Source organism: Pteropus alecto, unplaced genomic scaffold, assembly GCF_000325575.1.
Source record: "Pteropus alecto unplaced genomic scaffold, ASM32557v1 scaffold190, whole genome shotgun sequence".
Taxonomy (NCBI): Eukaryota; Metazoa; Chordata; class Mammalia; order Chiroptera; family Pteropodidae; genus Pteropus; species Pteropus alecto.
In genome coordinates, this window is record NW_006430462.1 from 3,503,764 (window position 1) to 3,529,239 (window position 25,476).

The following is a 25,476-nucleotide window of genomic DNA, read 5'->3' on the forward strand; positions in this document are numbered from 1 at the left end:
TATTTTTAGTGAAATTTTCAGCTGCATATTTGAGGGTTAAAAAACAAAACAACTGATTGCTAAATCTGACCAGTGTGTGACTGTAGCATTTTTGAGGCCATATGTTTGTGTGCTGTAAGTAGGTAAGTTATCGTGAAACAAATTTGCCACCTCCCTTAGCCCACCAGTGTGGGGCTAAAAGCATCTGGTTTCACACTGATCTGAGAACATTGGTTGTTCTGTATCACCTAGGCCAATTTTATGTTTTATAGAAACTTTCTTTTATAAAACACCTTGCAAGCATTGAACTTAGATGTCAGGGATTTAGAATCATTTCTCTCAGAAACCTCAGCAAAATGTTGGTTAAAATATTTAATTTTTGATGCTTCATTGGTGTTGTTTGTTTTGTTTTTTTAATACCACTTGGAAGAAGTGATTTCCATTTACTTTTTATTTGCCACATAGAGCATAGATTGTAGTGCTATTGAAAGTGCTTTAAGGTTTAACCTTCCAATGCCATAAGGTTGTCTTGGACAAATCAATTCATATCTGTTGTGCATTTGGTAATATTGATTCAGGGTTCTGAGTTAAGGGTGTGCAGAAGAAAGTCATGTAGAGATAGAAAGATGAGCCAACTTAGATGGATTCAGCAATAAATGCTTAGATCAGGCAAACTGAGGCATGCTCGAGTAGGGCTAGAAACGCCACCTCCATGAAGAGCTGAGATGTCAAACTGATGAGGGACTACTTTCTGAATGGAATAGAAAGGACCCCTTTGGCCCTAATGGTGATGTTGTCTTCTAATGTAAAATAAGATATGTATTTCTTGTGGAGAGCAAAGACTTGGGAAGAATTTTTAAAAATAATTAAAATACATATATATGTTTAATTCAATAGTGCTGTAAAAATTTCTTAACCATTTTATTTTCTGTTTGTTTCACTACTTGTAGATACCTTACTGGACCAGAATTTTTAGTCTTTGTGAATGTTGTAAATTTCTTACGAAAAGGAATATTATGGGAAGTTTTACTTAGAAAAAGAACAGCGGAAAAAAATTGTGGCATTTTTTAAAAGTTGAAATCATTTTGAATTTTAAAAAGATGGTGTTACCTAAAATCAAATTCTTCCCCCAAAAGACGAAATGCGTTCTCTGCCATTTATCACAATTCTGACTTAACTCAGTTTCACTGGGATTTATAACATTTTAGCTTTTGAGTTATTGCACAAATGTAGCCCTGCTACAGTCAGCAAACCCTTTAAAATACTGGAATGAGATGACTGTTCTTTTGTTTTCTGCCTTTCCGTTTCTTAGTCCTGCTAGAGAATTAAGGTTGATCTAACTTGCTAAAATGAGAGAGCAATAGAAAAACTAGTTTTTAATAATAGAGCTACTAATGTAACAAGTCTGATGTTAAACATTGTAAATATTGTTGCTTGCTACCTTTTTGTATGAAATAAAACTGCTGATCCTGTTGATTTGTTCTTTGTTAGGATGATGATCGTGTATTTGAAATGACAGCCTGTGGTTTTGGTCATAGGAGCATGCAAAGTCTCTCTGCCAGATCAGCTGATCTTGACCTCATTAGTTGGCACTGTATTCAAACTTTCTGAGTTTAACTGGTTTAGACTTATTTTTTTGGTTTAATGTCAAGAAATAAGTACTCATTTGGACCTGTATTGTCCTGTAGATCCTCTCTAAACAGTTTAAGGACTTACTGCCACTTGAATTCCTTCCTTTTTACCCCCTCTCCTTGTCTTTGCTGACTTTACACTATCTTTCTCTCCTGTTCCTCTAGATTACAGTACCTACAGCCAAGCTGCAGCCCAGCAGGGGTAAGTCCATCTTTTACAATAATTGTGTGTGTGTGATTGATTAATGTTGTTGGATACAGAACCTGCTATAGTTGTAGAGGATTTGGTAATGGAATCTGAATGTTCTGTATTCAGTTTTTGCATTTAATTTCTCTTACAGCTACAGTGCTTACACCGCCCAGCCCACTCAAGGATATGCACAGACCACCCAGGTAATCTTTAAGATAATTATATGTAGCTGCATAACCAAGTAAAATGTTTTTATCAGCCATTAAAACAATAGCTAGCACAGATTTTTTTCAAAAATTAGGTAATAGAAAGGTATAATGTTTTTGTAATTAAAATAAACAGACATTTTAAACTTTCATAGTGGGAATACCATTGAAAATGAAACCATCCCTTTGGATGGGATTTGCTAACTTTCCATACCTTTCTAGTATCATCTCTCAAGTTAGGTATCCTGCTCCATATTTGGTCCTTCGGTGTTTTTTAATATGTTTAAATTTCTTTAACTTATACAACAGTTCTGCAGAGGAAGGTGATATGACATTTTACAAATGAAAAAATTGAAGTGCATAGATGTTATAGCATTTGCCCATGGTCACACAGGAAGGGTGCGGTCAGCTCTTACTGCTACCTAGCTATGAAGCTTCTGAACTCTCCAGTACATGAGTCTGTGTTTAAAAACATAGGCCAATGGATTCTAGAAATTAGCCTCATAGTGTTCTCAAGATCACCTCAAATTCTGAAATGATCTGTGGCATAAAATGGATATTAATAACTGCCATGGAAACATATTCTAGAACAGGTAGAATGTGATATTTGACAGAGCTCACTTAACTGGTCATTCAGATTTAGAATATGATTGTGCTGATATCTGAAGGAACACCTTATTCCTTGCCAGGTTTTATGTATTAACTGATGTCCAATTTCAAAAGACAGTGCTGTTGATATGCTAACTTTAGGGAGACATGCAATATTCTAGTACATTTTCATTGATAGTTTTTAAATCAAAAAAAAACTGCTGAAAACTGGTTTTCAGAAATGCCTGACAGATTTTAGCTGTTTTTATTTTCTTTTCTCTTTGTTCATTTTGTCTTCCTAACATTTGTTTCCAGTTGCTAAAACCGTTACAGTGCTGGCAATTATACACCTGTTCCCTTATTGCTCATCCCTTGAGAGTGTCTTGTTAATCTGTATTGTTAACTGTGATTTTGCCTAATTATCTCAGGAACTTTTAAGTTTACAAAAAATAAAAATAAAAAATGAGCGAATTAGATCAAAGAAAATAAGCATTCATAATACTGTGACCACTTGTCTTTTTTTTTTTTTTTAATCTTTTATTTAATACAGCAACATAGATTAACCTGGAGAGTACCATGCTAAGTGAAATAAATCAGAGAAAGATAAATACCTTATGATCTCTCTTATAAGTGGAATCCAAAGAACAAAGTAAATGAACAAACAACAGAAACAAACTCATAGATACAGAGAACAAACATACTTGCTCAATGGGAAAGGAGAGTTGGGGGACTGAGTTAAAAAGGATTAAGAAGTAAAAATTGTAGTTACAAAACAGTCATGGGGGTATGGAGGACAGCATAGGGAATATAGTCGGTAATACTGTAATAATTATGTATAGTGCCAGGTGGGTACTAGACTATTCAGGGGGATCAATTCATAAGTTATATAAATATCTAACCACTATGCTATACGCCTAAAAGTAACATAATATTGGATGTCAACTGTAATTGAAAAACAAAGGTTTTAAAAAATAAGAAAATCTTTTTACTTGAAAGCAGTATTTTCAACTTTGGTTCTCCAATTTAGAAACTTAGAAATAAGCCAGTCTGGTTTTTACTAAAATACAAGGTTCATATATGTACTATTTACATCTGTTTTCTTTGAGCAGGCATATGGGCAACAAAGTTATGGAACCTATGGACAGCCCACTGATGTCAGCTATACCCAGGCTCAGACCACTGCAACATATGGGCAGACAGCCTATGCAACTTCTTATGGACAGCCTCCCACAGGTAAGTCTTTCCATTGAAGATAATTTTGGGTCAGATCAGCTAGGGTCTTTGCTAAGAAGCTTATTACTTGTGCTCTTTGGTGTATATTCTGGTTCATATCTTGGCATCTGGGGATCTTTTATTCTTATTTTTCATTTTTTCCTTTCCCTTTATATTCTCTTTGAGGGATTGCTAATAGAATGTGGGTGGAATAAATTCCAAGGGAGAAAAGAAATTTTAACTGTTTTATGCAGTGTATTGAATAATATCACGACAAAAATGGAGAATATATAAAAGATTGTGCTAATGCTAATACTGGGTAAGGATGAGCCTTCTTAAACTGAGCTGCTTAAAAATCAAACTGATTTTCACATCTGTTTGCTTCATCTGATAGTGTACCCTCTACTTTTTGTTTTGTGCTTTCCACAGTAGAAGGGACCAGTACAGGTTTGACTATCCTGCTCATTCTTGCATGGGAAATGCTTTCCATCTTGTTTAACCCTGTAATGTTAACCCTTTAGGTGTTTTCATTCGTTTAACCTTCAAACTTTCTAACATCTCACACAATAAGGTGCTAATGGAAAACTGCCTCAGGTGCCATTCACAGATCCGTGTCTTTTTCTTTTTGTGATTTTGGGAAAGGTTTTGCTTTTATTTTACATTTTGTGTCAAGCCTTAAATAGTGTCACCTTCCCAAAGGTATTTCAGATGACTACTCCCCAGCTGATTTCCCCATATTCCCTGAAAGATAGATTGCATGATTAGATTTATTTTAGAGGAGCAGTCTGCCACCCTGCATGTTAATTATGTTTGTCTGTTTGGTTTCCAGTCCAGACACATTTATTTTCTGTTTAAGTGTTAATGAATTATTTTAATCCATAGTGTTTCTTATATATATAATAGCATTCCAGGGAGCTAAACACTAAACTAAGAATTAGAATGAATTGTATCCTCATATTGGGGTTGAGAGTGGAATATGTTAAAATTTTACAATAATTTTTTTTATTGCTGTTACATTTTAGAATTCCTACCTTTTCCCCACATACTCCCATGTTTTTTACTACTACTACTACTACTACTACTATTACTATTATTATTATTAAAGAGTGTTTAATACAAAAGTCTTAAAAATGTAAAAATTTGTATTTCCAAACTATCTTCAGTTCCCCAAAATTATAGTCTATCAGTCTTTAGTAGGGGGAAACCTGTTTATAATTTATCTCATTGAGTGACAATGTCCTGGCTTGGATGGGAAGTACTTCCTAATCTAGCTAATACATATCTTGAATGGGTTGAGAAATGTTTAAACTTCTCTTGGTGATAACAATTTGAGGAAAAGTTAGACTATAGAACTAAGACTATACAATTTGGATTTTTAGCACAGAATTTTGAAATTGTGAGATGAACTTTATTCAAGCTGTTAAATTATTTAATAGAGGTATAATTGATATATATAACAGTTTCAAGTGTGTACAACATAATGATTTGATATTTGGATATACTATATTGTGAAATGACCATCATAGTAAGTCTCGTTAGTACCCATTACTACACAGTCATAAATTTTTTTTTCTCATGATAAGATCTGTGCTCTTAGCTACTTTCAAATACGTATGCATTGCTCTGCACCACTTTAGAGGAGCATCTTCAGATTTTGGTGTCCACAGGGGGTCCTGGAACCAATCCCCCACAGATACTGAGGGATGACCATATATAATACAATATTATTAGCATCTGTAGTCACTATGTGTATATTATATCCCTGTTGCTTATTTTATAACTGGAAGTTTGTATTTTTTGAGCACCTTCAGCTGTTTTTAAAAACAAGTCTTTGAAAATAAAACTGCTTAGATCTAGGCTTCGCAGTCTCTAAGTCATTTTATAGGGATATGATAAAGTCATTTATAGGAAATGCAGTGGTCTTTCAAGCCCTCTGCAGACATGTATTCACATTGTCATTGATTGAAAAGTCCCATTATGACTGTGGGCACAAAAATATAGGACATTCTGATACAGAAACAAGTAGCTTTGATGAGTAAGAGATTACACTTAATAAGGAATGTTTATATAACTTTATAATTTGTGGTGGACTCCTCATATCTCCCTTAATCTTCCCATGAACCTTCGGAGTGTAGGAACCAAAATTAAACCTGAGAAGCAAACTGAGGCTGAACCAAACTAAGTAGGACCTTAACAGGTAGTAAGTAGGTTCAGGCTCACTTACTACTTTTTTCTATACCTCATGCTGCCTTTACATGTAAAAGTCATTGGATAATTGATAATTATTGGAAGGAATATATAAAAAGACAGTTTGGTTATCCAGAATTTTTTAAAATTGAGTTTTATGAGGGACTATATAAATCTCAGTTCATTAATTTGAATAGAAATCTTAAAACTTCAGATTTTAATGTTAAAGCCAAACAAATTTTGGTCAATATATATAATGTTTTTTCCTTATGTACTTTTTTAAAGTTTTTAGCATGTAGTAAATGTATTGTCTTTTTGCTGTTGGTCTTTTTTTTTTTAATTGTCATTAACTGATTTTGCTCTGTTAACTTTTGCTCATTTTGCTTGGCTGCTTGTCTTGGTACTATAGATTAATTCAAAGACTATTAACCCAATGTCTATTACAGTAATCTTTAGCACTACAGGACTCTAAGCGTTGCTGCATAGTTTTGTAATGAGTTATTTCCCTGATCAGTTTCTGTTTTTGTTATTTGTGTTTTTGTTTTTTGTTTTTAATTGCTTTCCCCGTAAATCTTATAGTTGACCTGTCAGTAGTGGGGTGAAACTCTGTGGGAGTAATAGGGTAGGTGGAATTAGATTCCAGTTAAATTTAAATAAATGAGTTCTTTATATGACTGGCATTAGGATTCTGCGAAGAACACCATGCCAACTCAGAAAACTCCCATTGCTTGAGGTTCCCTGTTTTGTGAAATAACTTGTTATATACATTTCAACCCAACAGTTTTGAGAAGGAAATTATTGTCTTTGTGTACAATTAATTTCAGAATTTCCCAAAAATGTTTGGGATAGAGAATAAAGTTATTATACTCTGCGCTACAAAAGGTGTCACTTTAGATTGTACAGAAGGAAGTTGGTATTTATTTATAGCTAATAAGTGGTGTGTATAGTGAGGACACTTTATTCTAACTAAAATTTAAGGTCCTAGGTCTTAACCAAAATGAGCAGTCTTAATTTAAGATTTGTTTATAGTACTGAAACTTTTTTACTTTTGCAAGATTTGAATTTTTCTTTGATGGGTGTAAATGCTGACAATTAAACCTAACTTTGTATTGCATGACTGACTTGTGCTTATTGACCATGAGGAGGAGTAGGAAGAAAGGAGAGCCCAGTCCTGGGAAAGATTGTAACACCTCTCATAGGAAAGGGACTCAAGTTAGGTGCTGCCGATTTTAGAGATTTTTGTCATGCTTCCATCCCAAGTTCCAGGATATGGATCCTGCCTGGTCTGGCAGAGGCAGGAACTAGAGAAAGAACCTGTCTTGGACTGTAAAAGCACATCTCTGTGACACTTGGTTAGGAAAATAGTTAAGGGTCTTTAGGGTCCCTCTCCAATACTGGTGAGCAGGAAAAAGACCATTTTGCTTGTGATGGGTAAATACGAGAGGAATGGAAGTGGGTCATTTGATGACCAGCCTAGAATCTCAAATGGTTTTATTGTGTGAAAAACATTTACCTTTTAAAGGTTTATTTTGAGAGTATTAAGTTTAATTTTAAATTCTTTATCAAAGTAGTTAAGTATAGGATTACCTTTGTTGGTTATACTTAAGCAAATATAATTTGTAGTATATCTATAACTCATGTGCCATTTTAAATCTTAGTGTGGTAGCAAGCATGAGTAAGAAGGTGAGTGTGGCCTTACCTTGAAGGTGCAGTGGCTACTGGCTGTTGCTCCTAAGCCGTGTACGCAGGCTGAGTGCCATATGCAGACTGAGCTGCATAGGAGGCCTGGGTGGTAGTTGCCTTAGCAGTGGTGGTATCATAAGCACCAGTGCTACAAAATTAGCAGTTCTTAGAAGTGTTCAATTATTAACCTCTCCCACTAAAAATTAAACACATGTTCTCTGGAATTTCCAGTTTTTATGATGCAATGCTTGGGACTGAAAGCAAGTAATTTTACATTATAGGTTTTATGCTAAAACTAGTTCCTGGATTCTTATTTTGTAGATGTTTTAGATGCTGTGTCATTTGCCTTTTACTTCCCTTCCTGGGACATTTTATTTCTACTTGAGAGGTTTTTTGAGGGGTACTTAAGTAGTTAGTTGAGAAACTTGTTAAGATCCCTGCTAGTGAAACAGTTATAGAATTAGCAAAAGCAGATTTGTCACCTATTGTATCCTTGGGGTATAGAGGAATCCTGTTTTCTGTACCAGCACTTTTCTATAGTATACAAAAGGGACAGTGCTTTACTGAAGACTGGGTATTTTCAGAGAACTTAGGTTTTAAATATTAGTTTGTTGCTAATCTTACTGAAGGGGGAATATTTAATGGGGTTAAAGATCATGATGATTGAAAGTAGATGGTTTACAAATTGTTGTAATAATGAACGTCTAGGCACATCTCTGAGGAGCCAGAAATCTGACATTGTTCTCTTTTGTTCCAGGTTATACTACTCCAACTGCCCCCCAGGCATACAGTCAGCCTGTCCAGGGGTATGGCACTGGTGCTTATGATACCACCACTGCTACGGTAACTACCACCCAGGCCTCCTATGCAGCTCAGTCTGCATATGGCACTCAGCCTGCTTACCCGGCTTACGGGCAACAGCCAGCAGCCACTGCACCTGCAAGGTAAGGCCACACTCACCTACTCCTAACTCTACAGTGCATCAGCTTCAGGAGAGAATAACTATGCACACTTAGAGACCCATGACTAATTTATTTGTAATGGTTGCTCTCACCATTAAATACACTTAGGTGTTGGCCGTGTTCATATAGTTAAAATTGCATTAGAACACACCACACATTATTCTCATTTAGTAGAGAAATGGTGCTGTCCAGGGGTCAAAATAAGAAGTGTCGCCAAATGGGTTGTCTAGTTTCAGAAGAGTGACCTTTTGGGGAAGGAGGAGGCTATTGTATTTACTTTTGTAAACTGAAGAGAAAATTGAGTGTAGTTTTCCTTATAGCAGAACTGTTAGAATTGTACTTGATGCTTTTTTACCTTTGCTTTTGGCCCTTTTAAATGCGTAACAGCTTTCTCCTTGAGGAAAACACGGTAGTTCACAATGTGGGTGTAGCATCATGTGATTCAAGAAATAGTCATGTTAACCAATTGTTAGCAAAATAAATGTCCCTATCTAAAAGTCAAACGTTGGTGTCTCAGCTTTAAGGAGTTACATGATTTTCTCTGTGTTATATAGTGGCTTAGTAATCTAAATATCACAGGCAAGTATAAATTCTTAACTGGGTACCCTGCTATTGGGTGACTATTCGGGCAAAGTTCATACTCCATGACTGGTTAGCAGATAAACAGTATTAATTATCACTTAACAGAAGATTTCAGGTCTTTGCTTTAGGCAATGCACTTAGGTGGCTTCTGCATACAATCTTGAAGGAACATTGAATTCTGATTTGAAAGAAGACTTAGGGAATAAACAAGAGATCAACCTGTAACCTAAACTTTTTTGTCTGCTGTAGAGGTAAGAAATTAGCTCTGGAAAACACTCATGAAATTACTTCTAAAATGCACAGTGAGTAATCAGAGCTACTTGGTAGTTTAAATCTGCTAGACAGCCTGTGCAATAGTTGGGTAAACTAACTGATTCTTATACTGCTCCGTTTCAATTGACCTAAGCATTTCAGACTGTTTTTAAATGTTTGAAGTCCCATTTGATGCTCCATCGCAACAGGAAATCCAAGCCATGGCTGGAGGGTTTTATATATTAATTGGTTTTTTATAAATCATCTTTTTGGGTTCCTTTTTTCTTAATCTGCAATGTTTACCACTTTAAAACAGCTGTCTCTTACAATCAGTGACAGCTACTCCTTTTCTATTGGAAAGAGGGGAGTTTGTGACACATTTCAGCTCTTGGGAGATACCAGTACTTCTCCGATCCTCTCTGGTCTGCCTGCTGATTCTTGGAGCTTTGCTTGAAATAGCTCAAGCTCACTTTGCTACAACTCTATTGTAAACTATTAGGGCAAAGAGGTAATAGAAGCCACTGTTTTTTCCTTAAGATTGGTTTTTTTTATCACTTACCAAGGATATTTCCCAATTTATCTGAGCAAGGGGTGGGGGTGTCTGCCTGCGCTACCATGTTATTTCCATCACGCAGATTCTGAAACTAGATTAACTTATGGCAGTCCTAGTTAGGAAATGTATTTTTCAGGTCTGTTCTTAATAAATGAGAAACATAAACCCACAGATAGTTCAGATTATGCCATGGATTTATGTAAATGTTACTCTGACCTAAAACTTGCATTGTTCAAGTTTCTCATTTGTCTTCAATAGTCCTTTTTAAGAAATAGCATTTTCTTCCCTAACAAACCACCTCCCCTCTCAGATCACTTATATTTGCAACACAAAATATTGTAACTGCTTTTCATAGCTGTTAATATGGAACAAAAGGAGCATGTTGGTGTCTCTTCTGTAGATGTGATTAATTCACCCCCTTACTGTTTCTCTTCCAGCAAATACAGTCGGACTGACACTGGATTTGATGTAGTTCATTCACTATACAATTGTATTTATTTCCAAGCTCAATTCTAACATTGCATATTGCTCATAGATTGTAGAATTCTTACCCCAAGAGTTTTGATTGAGAATAAAAAATCTCACTTTTTTATTTCTCCTTTTAGACCACAGGATGGTAACAAACCCGCTGAGACTAGTCAACCTCAATCTAGCACAGGGGGTTACAACCAGCCCAGCTTGGGGTATGGACAGAGTAACTACAGTTATCCCCAGGTACCTGGGAGTTACCCCATGCAGCCAGTCACGGCACCACCATCCTATCCTCCTACCAGGTCAGTCTCTTCATTCTTGTGGTGGGTGAGTTAGTAGAATAATAAACCAGTTTTTTCCAGGCCATTGACCAGCTTACTTCTGCTGCCTTAGGTGAAATATGTTATCTGGCTCCCAGTAATAAGCCTGAACACATACTATTACATTAAAACCTCAATCCTAGGTCCCCATAGCAGAACCTGGCAGCCAGTAACTCTTCTAAGTACTAACAAAACCATTTTTACCACTTTAGGTTATTGTAATTTTGCTGTCAGTTAATTCAAATGAATGACAAACAGAAGTATATGAAAGGTAAAGTGCAGGGCATTATTTTTTAAAAAAAACTTTACCGTAAGCATTTTTTATTTAACTTACTAACTCAGGTTCATTCATGCACTAGTCTTTTAATAATTGAGCCAAGTCCTTTTCTTTTGACTATAGGTTTATTTGTTTTACATTCTCTGTCTTAACATTAACCACACTAGCAACCGTAGTGTCCAGTTTTGGTTTCTTTAAAGTATAAGAAGAAACTGCAAATTGTCTCACTCACATTTAATTTGAAGCATTTAATTTGTGTCCTAAAGTGTTAACTTAGTTTTTCTAGAAGAAACAGCTTTCTTCTTTGCACTTATTTCATTGGTTTGCACATTAAAGTGCAGCAGATGTAAACAAGTTTAGGAGCAAACAAGGCTGACTGAGTAAGTGCCTCTGTACAGCTTGAAGCAACAGCAGGCAGGACTTTCAGCAGTTCTTCCACAGAGCCCACCCATACCTGTTGTGCTGAGAGCAGTTACTCTGGGGAGTTGAATAGTAGGTGCACTTGGAGAAGAGAGGCTGTCGAATCCATACTGATGTGAGGGATTTGACAAAAGTTCAGTTTAATTATACTTTAAAATACGTTGTATTTTGTTTTTCATTGTCATGGTTCATCTGGAGTTTAAAGCTTTATTTCTGTGTAAGAATGTATCTTTGATTTCTCTGCCATGTAATTGACATACCGAAAGATGAATATCAACCTAATATTCATCTTTTATACAGTGCCTCGATTCTGAAGTTTACTTACCTATCTTTATTAATGCCTGGATTTCATATATGATTGGCATGTCCGAAAGTGTGAAACTATATATATAGCAAATTTGAAACTTAGATCTTCAGGATAAAATTGCCTTTGTGTGTGTGTGCGTGTGTGAACACACACACCCCCCAAGTCGCCCAGTACCTTCAGAAAAATCATTTTCATCATTTAAGAGAATTATCGGAGGCAGACTTAGAACTGAATGCCACACTAAACTCTGCATTTTAAATCTTCCTTTTTCTCATTGCCTTTTTCACTGGGGTACCCTCCCTGAATGCATATGTGCACATCTTTCCTTAATACAGGAAGTACCTAAACTCTGAAATTTGCCTTGAATTTAAAAAGTATCTACTCTTTTAATGGGATAGAGAGTAAGGGGGGAGCTCTCTAAAGGTTGCACGTTGTACAGATAAGTTGTTTTTAATAAAACCTTTCCCTCCTAAAAAGCTTTTTTTTTTTTTTTCTTTCAGCTATTCCTCTACACAGCCAACTAGTTATGACCAGAGCAGTTACTCTCAGCAGAACACCTATGGGCAGCCGAGCAGCTATGGACAGCAGAGTAGCTATGGTCAACAAAGCAGCTATGGGCAGCAGCCGCCCACTAGTTACCCCCCCCAAACTGGATCCTACAGCCAGGCTCCAAGTCAATATAGCCAACAGAGCAGCAGCTACGGGCAGCAGAGTGAGTTGCTAAGAGAGAAAACCAAATAAGAATGGTTATGTTTGGAGTTTCTGAACATGAATAGATGCTCTTTACCATTGTTTACTTTTGGACTACAGGATGCATAGGGCATAACATCCTGGCTAATAGCTTGGATGGCCCAGTAAAGACTCAGTGCTTTTATTCAATTTAATTGTTATTAGTATGCCTTAACAAAAAAAGAGAGTTTGTAACTGACTGGAGAAGGTGTTTTACACTGCTCTCCTTGGGGAGGTTGTATGCAGTGAGTGAAGCCAGCATTCTTTATGACATGCCCACCCTGATTCATTGAGAGTGAGCTGGTAGTTACTGAAGACTACTGCAATTTTGATAGTCAAGTGAAATGGTGTGTTTTGATTTTTTTTGTTTATATCCATGAAGCAAAAAAAAAAATCCTCACAGAATAGTTATGGTTTTATCTGTGGAGAAGTAATCAAAAACTGTTTTCACAGTTTAATCTCTACCCAGATTGTTTTTTAATTCCATTCATGGGCATGTCTCTCTATGACTGAAATGAGTAGTGTTACTTAATGGAGCGCAACCCTTAGCAACATGCTAAAGCCCTAAGACTCCTGGCTCTATTTTTGTTTGTTGAGTATAGTTTTAAAAAGCAGCTTTTGGAGACATCTTAGAATACAGAACCCTGAAAACCGTTGGCCAGAGGGGTTTTTTTATTTGGGAGTGGTTTATTCTAAGCTAACTATATAAGGTTATTTCAGCCTTAATGAACCAACAGTTTTTGTTGAATTTAAAAGAGCCTACTGATGATTAGAGCTGCCTTATCCAAATATAAAGAAGATGGTGCCTTGGTTAGTGCCTTACAATTGAGAATTCTATGATTCCAGGAGAAAGTACAACAGGCAGTGGTCTAAATGCTAGTCCATGGCTTACAGATGTGACTCTTTCCTCAGGTTCATTCCGACAGGACCACCCCAGTAGCATGGGTGTTTATGGGCAGGAGTCTGGAGGATTTTCCGGACCAGGAGAGAACCGGAGCATGAGTGGCCCTGATAACCGGGGCAGGGGAAGAGGGGGATTTGATCGTGGAGGCATGAGCAGAGGTGGGCGGGGAGGAGGACGCGGTGGAATGGGGTAAGAGCAAACCTTTTCTCCTTTTACCTAATTTTGTTTCATCCGTAGGATTTTCAGTGGAAAGAGGGGACTGAAAGACATAAGAAATTTATTTCTACATTTCCATGGACAATCTGTTGAACCCAAGCCATCTTCTAAAACATGGAAATGTCATCTTTATGGCATATATTAAGTGGCAGTTTGCTTTTTTTTCCCTGCCAATCTACTTGGTTGGGTTGGGGAGAACAAAGAATGGTTTTGACACCAGAGCTTTCAGTTCCCTTCATGGTTTCCAGAGGTCAAAAGCCTCTGTGGATTAAGTAGATTTGGGATGGAACACACACAACCCTTCTAACAATCCTAGGTTTTTTAACTAATTGCCTCTGAATGGTTGTCTTGAAATACCTGGTGTATATACTGCAGAAAAGGAATCAGCTGTTTTCCACAATGTTTGTTCCCAACTTCTATTTGTACTCGGAACTGTTGAACATAATGCTGAAGATCTTAGTCCCATAACCCTTGAACTATGGCCTGAGGTGCACCTGGTACACAGAAAAATGCAATAGCTTTTTGCAGAGTAATGTATATAATTATAGGATTTCTCCTTATTGGAGATTTCGAGAAGTCTAAATCGGTTTGACCATTTTGATTGATGGCACAATCTGGTTTAGAAAACTTTGTTTAGATCAGTAACATAACCCTGCTACCTGTGCCTGCCCTTTCCCCTCCCTTCTCCCATCCCGCCTTTCCTTTTTAGTATCTGTACTTTGATGAAGGTGAGATATAATGTTGGTGGTTAACATAATCCAGAAGGCTTAGTTCTGTGTGTGTTCTGTCCCGATATAAACTAGTAAAGTTATGCAGAATGTTGGATTAAGTATAAATTGGATTGGGTGCTACTGTTGGTTCAAGGGAAAAAATTGAGTAAGATTTCTTTTTCGTAGAAATGGGCTTCAAAATGAAATTATAAAATTGATCTTTAACTTCTGTATTGGCAAATCTTTATTTTTGAAAGATACTGATTAAAAATATGTTCTGCATATTCTGCATAACTTAAAAGTCTTAGGTGAAATCTTTATTGGAAAAAACAGTCATTTTAAAACACACAAAAATTTATGAGTAATTTGGTATAAAGTAAAATCAATCTTCTGATTTGGAGAATGTCATTCCGTTATAAAGGTTTCACTTCTTTATGGATGTTTTAAAATAGACATAGACACTTGAAATTACTATCATCACGTCTCCAATCACCTAGAAGAAGTCTTACTATTTTTCAATTACAAAAAACCATTTTCAAATTATATTCATTTTAATACTCCAGAAGTAATATTTCTAATGTTGCTAGACGCTGCTAGTAGAGGTGTCCCCTCTTTCTGGATGAGAAGTCTCTCCTGGAGCAATAGGAAAAAATCATGGCTTTCCCCATAGGTTTTTCAACTGACTGTGAAGCAGTCAGTTGGATCCTTTGGGGATAGGACAGGGGCTTTCCCCCTCTGTTTTTATTGTGGTGTGGTGATGATTTTCAGTGTCTTCTGCAGGTAAGGCACTCAATGTTGTTAACATGCCCTTTTTCATTGCCTCAGTATTTTGATATTTTCATTGGCTGTTAAACGTGGAAACTTTTTAACATGCTTTGTCGCATTTATATGCTACAGGTTACAAAGTGAGAGCCTTGTATACACTTCAATACTTAAAAAGTACCCGTACTCAGTACTCAGCCGGCAGCATAATGAAAAGTGGGACTAGACACGGTGTCCATATGGAGAGGAAAAATATACATAGAATATTTTTAACAAAATGTATTCATTGTATAAATGGAATCCTTCTGTAACTTTGGTAACTGCATACTTGTTATTTGGTAATGAACCAGAGGAGGTATATAATACTCTTAGAATTGTGTAACATTAAAGTATAAACTTTTGTGTTTAAAGAGAGAGAACATTTTATGGTGTGTACTTTTAAAAAGGAAACAAAGCTGCATGCAACAGCTTGAAATTGTATATTCAGGTATTAAAGGTGCAATACTGGTTAGAAAAAGCTCAGGGCTTCTCACTGAGGAGCTACCTTTATTTAATTCTAAAGAAGAAAAAAATAAAAAGGCCCAATTCATATTCCCTCTCCCTTTACAATATGTAAGGCAGTAATTTTATACTGCCATTGTCATTATTCTCAACTAATATGTCTATAAAGTTGCACCCCCAGTCCATTGAGCCTTGGTATTGGTTGTAAATTCTTTTTTCACAGCAATTGTTAAATTCATTAATGCCCTGAAATGTATGGCTTTATGCTGAAGATTGGCTATGTGCATCCTCTGGTGTGTGTTATGTAGGCATTTAATGTGGTTGTCTCCTGCTTTATTATATTGTGACTTGTTAGGAAGCCCAGGGCCTCACTTGGCTCTCCCCTGGGAGAGTTGAGGGTGCACCTTTATGAACATGGAAAAATTCATCACAGCAGTTGCCCCAGCTTGCTTTTCCTCTACACCAAGCTCTCTCTGTTTTTTCAGCTGATGGGGTGGGTGTTTGGGACCTATTTTTTCCCCTCATTTGCCAAGTATTGCACTATTAATACCAGCCCCTGAAATGAAAGGAACCAACCACACTGGTGTGTACGATCAGACAAGCAAGGTTGTATATAAAGGAAATTTGAGCAAGCTGCCCTGAAGAAAGGCATAGTGACAAGATGAGAGAGATGCATTGTTTGGAGATGTGTTTAGCCAGTGCCCTTCTTCCCCACGAGCCCCCCCAAGGCTCAGAGCGGTACTGGCTTTTAAAGGGAAAGGCCTTCATTTCTTCGTTTATCCCCCCAGCAGCGCTGGAGAGCGAGGTGGCTTCAATAAGCCTGGTGGTAAGTTTTTGAGTATTACCATGGATAGTGTTTAAAAAAATACAGTCAGTTTTTAGAAAAGTATAATTTTTTATTAGTTTCATAAGTGGTTTAAAAATCATCTATACAAAAGAGACTAATGGGTACTGCCGGCATTGTCTTAGGGGTAATAAGGTTAACCTATGGTTACAAAACAAAGGGTAACTTGAAGTATTGAGCAACTGCTTCTGTAATATGGGGGAGAGTACATTTTTTAAATTTGGTTTATTTGGAGGAAAAATTTTGACTTAAATTTAACACTAATTTGGCACATAAGCATTGAGAGTGTATTTGGTTAATGGTTTAAAAGCAAACCAGCAAATAAAAAGCAAACCCTAGCAAACCTTTCACAAATGTTAAAGGGACACTGCTCCATTTTAGCAGTGCAGGTCATTTTGAATTTAATCAAGCCCCATCAAATGGTGGTGTAGTAGATAGTTATGTGTGTTTGTAAGATTTGTAGCTTGCAAGACGTGCACTAATAATATTTTATATGCTCTTTCCTTGTTGGCAGGACCCATGGATGAAGGACCAGATCTTGATCTAGGTAATTATGAATCCTTGTGTTTTACATTGTGCATTATAAACAAATAGCACAGAAGTACTTGCTAGAGTTCAGCAGCCTGATAGATCAATGTGATACTCTTGCTGTCGAGAGCAGTTTAGGGATTTCTTTTTCAAGAGCATCTACTCATAATAGCTTTAAACAAAGTAAACCAGAAGTTCCATGGCGTTCTTGTTAGTATAGTTGATAGTTCTCTTAACTTTGTGATGAATACTATTGGGCAGTAGGAACCAGTTGGTTAATAAGCCCCTATAAGATATATGATAATAACTCTCTCCTGTCTTTTCTCTGGAAGGCCCACCTGTTGATCCAGATGAAGACTCTGACAACAGTGCAATTTATGTACAAGGATTAAATGACAATGTAACTCTTGATGATCTGGCAGACTTTTTTAAGCAATGTGGTGTTGTTAAGGTAAGTAAAAGCATAAACATGCAGTCTAGCAGATCATTGAATCACAGAGCATTTTAAAGAGACTGAATGGATATTGAGAGAATTTTCCGAAGTTGCCTGACTTTTTGGGGGGGATATATTGAGGTTTGCTCTTTAAAAAAAAAAAAATTTTTTTTAATAGAAAAGAAGAGCTAAACATAATTGAAGTGTACTTGATAACTCAGTCATTTTTACAATTATCAGTTAATTGTAAGAATACTAACACTGACCTGTTTTTTATAAAATACAGGCTATAACTTGCAGTTTTTCAAATAATGACCATTAATATATAAGAATTGGAGCTTTATGAGTACCTTTGAAGTATCTGGTGTATTTCTACCCTTTCTTGTATTCCTTCTCCCTACTCCCATCATTCCCATCCAGAATGTCATTGTACCCTCAATAATATTTTGTTTTACATAATTTTAAAGGATGTTTATTAACCACTACTATAAAGCAGTTACTATTCTGTGAATATATAGGAACAAACATAAGGATTCTTGGAGTTTATGTATAGCAGGGATTATATAGTTAAAAAGGAATATAGTATGTCAGTTGATGATAAGTGTTTTGGAGGAAAATAAATACAGCAAGAAAGGCAGGGATAAAATGAAGGGGATGGAGCTATACAGCTCAGAGCAGGGAATATATTTCAGAATAATGGAATAGCAAGGCAGAGGTCCTTGGGCAGGAGCTTGCCTGACAAACTGGTGTGACTAGAAAGTTTTGGTCTGAGCTACTGGAATGGTGGTGGGGTTTTTGGTTAGGTGGGAAAGACTAAGGGAAACATTTTGAAAAGGGAAAGGAGGGGTCCCTACGTCAGCAGCTCAAAATTTGGGAATTCTGTATTTCATTTATAAATACATTACAAGTTATTCATACATTCTCTTATAGACAGTTGGGTTGTTTCTAGGTTTTTAGTAATAAGCCATGCTACAGTGAACGTGTTCTTGTACATGGTCTTCTGGTGAACTGCACTGGTTTTTCTAGTGTATATATAGTTCTTGTTATTCATGGTGGTTCTATAAAGTTAATACAAACACTGAATTAGTGAATGCTGAACCACTGCTCCTAGAGGGAAGTGTGTGCACACCTGTATACACATATCTCACATAGATTCTAGTTAAAAATTTCTAAAAACTTACCTAGGTAAATTATTTTACAAAAGAGAAAAGGAGGTTCAGAAGTGTTGACTCCCTGGGTGGCATTCACATTCACCCAACAACTATCCTGAGAGCCGGAGCTTCTTGCACTGCCTGCCCTCCACAGTCTCTATCCATCCTCTGAGCATCTCGAGAGAATGAGGGGGCAGAATGTCATTTTGTGTGATCTCAGCTGGGTGAACATGTGCATCAGGCAACTTAAATTTTCCCCTGCCTTGTGTGTGTCTGCAAATAACCATAAAAGTACCACTAATATTGATTTTGGACTTAAAAATAAATTTTAGCAAGTAGACAAATTTGTAAATATTGAGTCCACGAATAAAGAGGATCACCTCTACCCAGGCATAAAATTGCTGGTTTTTACAGTGTTTAACTTCACAAGATAATGGTATGGCTGATGACTTAGATTCCTGCCAGGATTCTTAATACCACATTCACCACATCTTCACAAGTACTGAGAATTGATTTTTTAAGTTGATAATCTGATAGAAGAAAATGGAAATGTGATTTTTAAATTTGCTTTTTCCTGATTGCTAATTATGTTGTAATTGTCTACTGTCTTCTATTAAATGCCTATTTGTGTGTTTTGTACTCCTTTTTCATTGGGTTATTTATCATTAGTAGATTTGCACATAATTCTTTTCTATTATGTGAATGCTGGTTCTCGGCTAATTTGTATGATCCTGTGTTAATATCACAGTTAATTGCTGTATCTTTATGCTATGTTTTGATATCTAGTAAGGCAAATTCTTATGTTTTGCTCTTCAGAAATGTTTTGTTGCTTACTTGTTCTTTTGTATACATTTTAGAATGAGTTTATGAGGTTCCTTAAAAATCCCAATTGGGTATTTACTGAATCTGTAAGACAATATGAGAATTAATGTTTTTATAACAGTGAGTGGTCTTTTTCTCATTTATCCCATCATTCATACCACTTTGCCATATTTTCAGTCTTTATATGTCCATTATATAAAAACAGATCGGTACATATATATGATAGTTGCCCTTTTTTTAAAGCCCTGTAATCGCATGCTCTCAATTATCACTAGATATGTAAACATGTATAGATTAGACTTTGATCTAATCTGTATGGACATTTAATGCAAAACGCACACATGAAGCCATATTCTTAAGCATTGTGGCTCCCAAATTCAAGCCAGCTGCATCTGGTGTTCACCTGAAAAACTAGTGATCTGTTTTAGCTCTGGAGGAAAAACTGTCTGTGTTGGACTTAATCAAGAATTTTTTTTAGCACACTCACAGCCCTGTATACTATACATAATGATCTAAGGGTAATTTTTACTTTACGTGAATCATGTCTTAATGGCATCAAAGCCTAAGTTGCCTGTAGTGTGGGCAGAGAAAATGTGGAAAACAGTTACCAGGGCATCAGGAGAAGGTGGCTAGGAAGGCATGGGGCCCATACTGTTCACTTACATACTTTGGAATTTTGGGCCTTTTTGGTTCTTAGCATAAAACACATCTAAGAGGGAAAAAGTCGTCTTAAGTAACATATTCATTGTAGCAGTTTAGGAAGTAATACACCCATAATTCCACTAAGATAAATTAACATGTTACCAGACATGTGTCTGAAAAATTATCACTTTGGACAGTTTTAAGGGACTTCTCTGAATTTCGCATGAACTTTTCCCCAAAAAACTAGCTTTTGTTTTGTTTTTTTGTTTTTTATGGTGACATTGGTTAACGAAATCCAGTAAGTTTCAGGTGTACAATTCAACAGTAAGGCATGTATATTACACTGTGTTCATGTGTTCACCCATAGTTAAATGTCTTTTGATCACCACATATTGGACCCCTTTTATCCCATCTACCTCCCTCCCTCAAAGCTAGTATTTTTTTTTATCACAGCATAACTATATTATTTTATGCTTAGATGAACAAGAGAACCGGACAACCCATGATCCATATCTACTTGGACAAGGAAACAGGAAAGCCCAAAGGCGATGCTACAGTTTCCTATGAAGACCCGCCAACTGCCAAGGCTGCCGTGGAATGGTTTGATGGTAGGAGCCCTAGGGTTGACCCAAGGGTGTGCTCACTAGCATACCTACTCTGGGGCACATTTTGCATGTATCAACTTGAGGTAAAGAGGACCTTGCTAATGTATTTAACTCACTGTTAGAACATTCTGTGGATCCAGGGACAGGTATAGATATATTTTCTCCTGCGCATAACTATAGGGCATGGCAGGAAGGATCTACTTGAGAGCCATAGGAACAAGATGTCAGTCAGTGCCTGGAGGAGCACTGGATGGCTGTGGGGAAGCTGTATACTTGGCTTCCTTCAGCCATGTGAGGACCCACTGACCCTGGATTAGGAGATCCCTTATTTTCAGACATTGTTTTTACAAATTCTCACTGCTTAAAGTTGTAAAAGCTTCTCTAAGCACAGATACCAGAAAGTACAAAAAAAACCCCACAAACGCCCAGAATACATTGGAGCACTCCTGTGTGTCTTTAACATTGATCCTGGAAAGTATCTTTTTAAGAAAAGAATAGCTTTATTAGAAGAGAAAGTACACTTCTAGACGTGGAAGCGGGCTTGAGCAAGAGTGGCTCAAAGGCCTAGAAAGTATCTTTTTAAGGCTTGTTCTGGCCTTGCCAGTAAAGCTCTTAGAGAAGGCTGTGGGTGGGGCACACTGGTGCAGAGCGGGTGGTGAGATTGGTGAAAAGGGTGTGGTCTAGCGTTGCCTAGTCCCTCAGGGAGAGAAGAGGTGGAGGTTTGGAAGTAATTGATGTTTTGTATCTTGTTCCAGGGAAAGATTTTCAAGGGAGCAAACTTAAAGTTTCTCTTGCTCGGAAGAAGCCTCCAATGAACAGCATGCGGGGGGGTATGCCACCCCGCGAGGGCAGGGGGATGCCGCCGCCGCTCCGTGGAGGTATTTGCTGGACACTTGCTCTGAGCTACTCTGCTGTTTTGAAAGTCTTTGAGAGACTCGATTCTAGTGAAGACAAGCCCATAGAAATACTAAAAAGGGATGTAGAGTCAGTACTCGAATGCTGACAGTAAAAGTTTGTGGGAGTAAAAGGAAGCAAAGAACATGGCTTGATTGGTCAGGGAGGCTTTAATCCCTGTGGAAAACTCTGCCTGGTGTCAACCCTGGGGCTGCTGCCATTCTGCTTTGGTCTCCTTCATTTGTACGAATACACCTGCCCTTATACAACTGTGGTAGGAACTAACTGAAATACTTGACCCTGGAACAGCCTGGGAGTTAGGGACGCCAGCTGCCCTTACAGTTAAAAACCTGCATATAACTTAAGTTGGCTCTCCACATATATAGAGTCCCAACCACACAGTTCAAATCCATGTTGTTCAAAGGCCATCTGTACGTGGAAAGCACACAGCTCGGTCCCTGGGCCTGTGGAGAAGTGTGGGGCAGATGATGGGAGAGTGACACCTACAATTTCCTTGAATCCCCTTAGTGATGACATATTTCCCTATAGAAAATCTGGTACTATAAAGAGGTGATTTACTCTTATTGCAGGTCCAGGGGGCCCAGGAGGTCCTGGGGGACCCATGGGTCGCATGGGAGGCCGTGGAGGAGACAGAGGAGGCTTCCCTCCACGAGGGCCCCGAGGTTCCCGAGGGAACCCCTCCGGAGGAGGAAATGTCCAGCACCGAGCTGGAGACTGGCAGTGCCCTAATCCGTATGTACTTCCCTTGGCAAATCGATAGCCTACTAGTGAAGTCACTCCCATTCCATTTTGGAGAGGAGGCGTGCTGGGTCCTCTTTGTGTAGAGGAGCATAATGGCCCTTATTACTCTGTTGTGGGTAGGTGGCCTAATCAATCATTTACCAGCTGCTTTAGAACCTTCTAAAGAAGGTCCACTTAACTCTAAGGTCCATGTTTACATGTGGTCATACTGACATTTTGCTGGATTAGACGCTGGTCCAATGGGTTGCATTTGCTGTCTCAAGCTGTGGCTCTAAAGCCATTTTCTGGAGACAGATTCTCTTAATGTTGTTTGACCTGGGAGCCAGTGTTTGTGGTGGTGGAGTGCAGTGTGTGCATGCTCACATGTCACCTGTGCTTGTTCAACTTCCTTAGTTCAGTTGTTGATTTCTGTTATATAATTTTATGCAGGGGGTGTGGAAACCAGAACTTCGCCTGGAGAACAGAATGCAACCAGTGTAAGGCCCCAAAGCCCGAAGGCTTCCTCCCGCCACCCTTTCCACCCCCGGGTAGGTACAGGTTTTGTGAGCATCCCCTCAGCTTCACAGTACTAAACCTCTTGTTAACTTGGTGGGCTTGGTAAACTACAGCTGCCACAGCTAAGAACCAGGTCGGTGATTTCCGTAAGTGCAGCCCTGGCGTTTGGGGCTCTTTAAATTCCGTCATCACTTCCTTAATGGTGACCCACCTGTTGAGATTAAGTAGAGTCTGCTTTGCTTGTGTTCTGGGAAAAGGCAGCACATTCCCGTGAGGCATGTCCACGGAGCCTTTGCATCTGCACATTCTCTCTGTCTTGCCACTGATTTGTCCTCTCCCATCCTTTACCTTAGGCGGTGACCGAGGAAGAGGTGGCCCTGGTGGCATGCGGGGAGGAAGAGGTGGCCTCATGGACCGAGGTGGTCCTGGCGGAATGTTCAGAGGTGGCCGTGGTGGAGACAGAGGTGGCTTCCGTGGTGGCCGGGGCATGGACCGAGGTGGCTTTGGTGGAGGAAGACGAGGTGGCCCTGGGGGTCCCCCTGGACCTTTAATGGAACAGATGGGAGGACGAAGAGGCGGGCGTGGAGGACCTGGAAAAATGGATAAGTATGTGATAGTGAAAACTGGCCATGGGCTACTGGGCGCAACAAGGCGCAGCCCCATTCCATCTTTCATCCGGCTCTGTTAAGGAGATGGGAAGCTCAGCCCAGAACTCAGGTCTGTGGAAGGGCTTCCTTTCCTTTCCCCATTTTAACTCCTCACTCTTTTTTTCCTTTTTCCTTTTTGCCTTGCAGAGGCGAGCACCGTCAGGAACGCAGAGACCGGCCCTACTAGATGCAGAGACCCCGCAGAGACCCCGCAGAGCTGCATTGACTACCAGATTTATTTTTTAAACCAGAAAATGTTTTAAATTTATAATTCCATATTTATAATGTTGGCCACAACATTATGATTATTCCTTGTCTGTACTTTAGTATTTTTCACCATTTGTGAAGAAACATTAAAACAAGTTAAATGGTAGTGTGCTGAGTTTTTCTTTTCCTTCTTTTAAAGATGGTTGTTTAACTAAGACTAAATAATGGGAACCCCTTGTGAGCATGCTCAGTATCGTTGTGGAGAACCAAGAGGGCCTCTAACTGTAACAATGTTCATGGTTGTGATGTTTTTTTTTTTTTTTTAAATAAAATTCCAAATGTTTATAAACAAAACATCATTCTCGGCCTCTGTTACACAGTTGCTGCATGTCTACTTGGAGCAAGCCCCTGACCATCCAGATGAAACCTCAAGTGTCATGTGAGGGAAAATCTGAAATGATCATGACGCGGAAACATGGTGTTGGTCATGGTGCTACCTGCAAGGAAAAAAGGGAGTGTCACTGACCCTGAGCCGTGTCTCTAGGAGAAGTCACAACCCGGGCCTGTGCGGTTTGCAGTGAGAGCTGCCATGTCAGAAGGGCCTGTCACTGTGGGTTGGAGCCCTCCTAAACCCGTTCATGTGGGCCTCAGTGTTGCTCCCAGCTGGTGTAGCTTGGTGGATGTTCTGAGTCAGGCTCCGTGCACTTCAGAAAGATCTGCCTAGGCAAAAGCTCAAAGAGGAGAGCCATTTTTATTCCCACTTAGTGATATTGAAGCTTCTTTGTTTACAGGGTTGGAGTTTTAAAACTTGGTAAACAGCCAAATACTATCATAGGCTGCTGTCAAAAATCTTCCTAGTTGCCTTGTGCTGGCCTGTAGGTTAAGGCTTTTTCCAGTGGGCATGTGTCTGAAATCATTGAGAATAGGATGAGAAAAGCCCTAGACCCTTCACCTGTTGGCCTTTTTGATCAGTCTTTTCTCTTTGGACTTGGGTAAGGATAAATATTTAGATCCAAGCCAGTAGATTTAAGTCTCGCTTGCCTATCTGTCTCATTTCAAGTCATCCAAAGACCAAGACCCTGACATGCCTACATGGGAAAAGTTTTCCAAGTGAGCAATTTTAACAAGTCAGTATTATCACTACACATGTTCAAGAAAAACACTTAGCCATTACACACAGTTAAAAAAGATAAGCTAGTGTTCAAAGGTTGATGGAGTTGTCACCTTTAGACGAGATGGAAAGAGAATTTTAAATAATTTCCCTTCCATCCCCGGGCCCCATGGGAGCAGGGCCTTGGGAAGCATCTGGAGCTTGTGTGCCACTCTGTGCTCAGGTGGAACAAGGTGGGTCTTCAGCACTTCCCCAGCCCTCCCAGACATGTTTCCAGGTTGATACCTGGGGAATGTGTTTTGCTCTCCCTCCTTTTGAGAACCCTCCCTTAACGCTTCATTATTCCCTTATAGCCACCAAGCCATTTTTCTGTTCCCCTTTGCATCCACATCCTCTCCCTATCCAGAACCTGTTTCTAATCTTGTGTCTAGTGAAGCAGCAGCTCTCAAGTCACCAATGACCACCACGTTGACAAATTAATGATTGTTCCTTCTTGGTTCTCTCATCACTGCTGCCTCCCCTCTTCGTGACCTCCAAATGTAGAAGGGCTCTTGGGGTAGTGGTCGGGCTCCTCTGACCCCCTCACTGCCTGGCTGACCTACCATCTGTACTGCTGACACTGCATTTTTCTACCAAGTGCCAGCTCCTGGGTGTTTATTGGGCTTAAAGCAGGGCTATATCCTGCCCCGCTCC

General features: G+C 38.6%; 1 protein-coding gene across 3 annotated transcripts in view; it reads left to right on the plus strand.

Annotated features, from left to right (window-relative positions):
* EWSR1 (EWS RNA binding protein 1) overlaps window positions 1–23,838 on the plus strand; it is a 26,238-nt gene extending 2,400 nt beyond the window's left edge. The window contains exons 2-17 of one of the 3 annotated variants that reach the window (XM_006904881.3): window positions 1,776–1,812; window positions 1,952–2,003; window positions 3,704–3,827; window positions 8,434–8,620; window positions 10,631–10,798; window positions 12,321–12,532; window positions 13,462–13,642; window positions 16,434–16,468; window positions 17,001–17,033; window positions 17,347–17,465; window positions 20,541–20,670; window positions 21,423–21,545; window positions 22,152–22,314; window positions 22,753–22,850; window positions 23,172–23,424; window positions 23,613–23,838. In XM_006904881.3, coding sequence (XP_006904943.1) covers window positions 1,776–1,812; window positions 1,952–2,003; window positions 3,704–3,827; window positions 8,434–8,620; window positions 10,631–10,798; window positions 12,321–12,532; window positions 13,462–13,642; window positions 16,434–16,468; window positions 17,001–17,033; window positions 17,347–17,465; window positions 20,541–20,670; window positions 21,423–21,545; window positions 22,152–22,314; window positions 22,753–22,850; window positions 23,172–23,424; window positions 23,613–23,652 — 1,955 coding nt within the window. In that variant the 3' untranslated portion in view covers window positions 23,653–23,838. Of the gene's footprint in view, window positions 1–1,775; window positions 1,813–1,951; window positions 2,004–3,703; window positions 3,828–8,433; window positions 8,621–10,630; window positions 10,799–12,320; window positions 12,533–13,461; window positions 13,643–15,276; window positions 15,561–16,430; window positions 16,469–17,000; window positions 17,034–17,346; window positions 17,466–20,540; window positions 20,671–21,422; window positions 21,546–22,151; window positions 22,315–22,752; window positions 22,851–23,171; window positions 23,425–23,612 lie in introns of those variants that run through there. The other 2 variants (XM_006904880.3, XM_006904882.3) reach the window with 2 other exon arrangements.
* The last annotated feature ends 1,638 nt before the right edge of the window (window positions 23,839–25,476 follow it).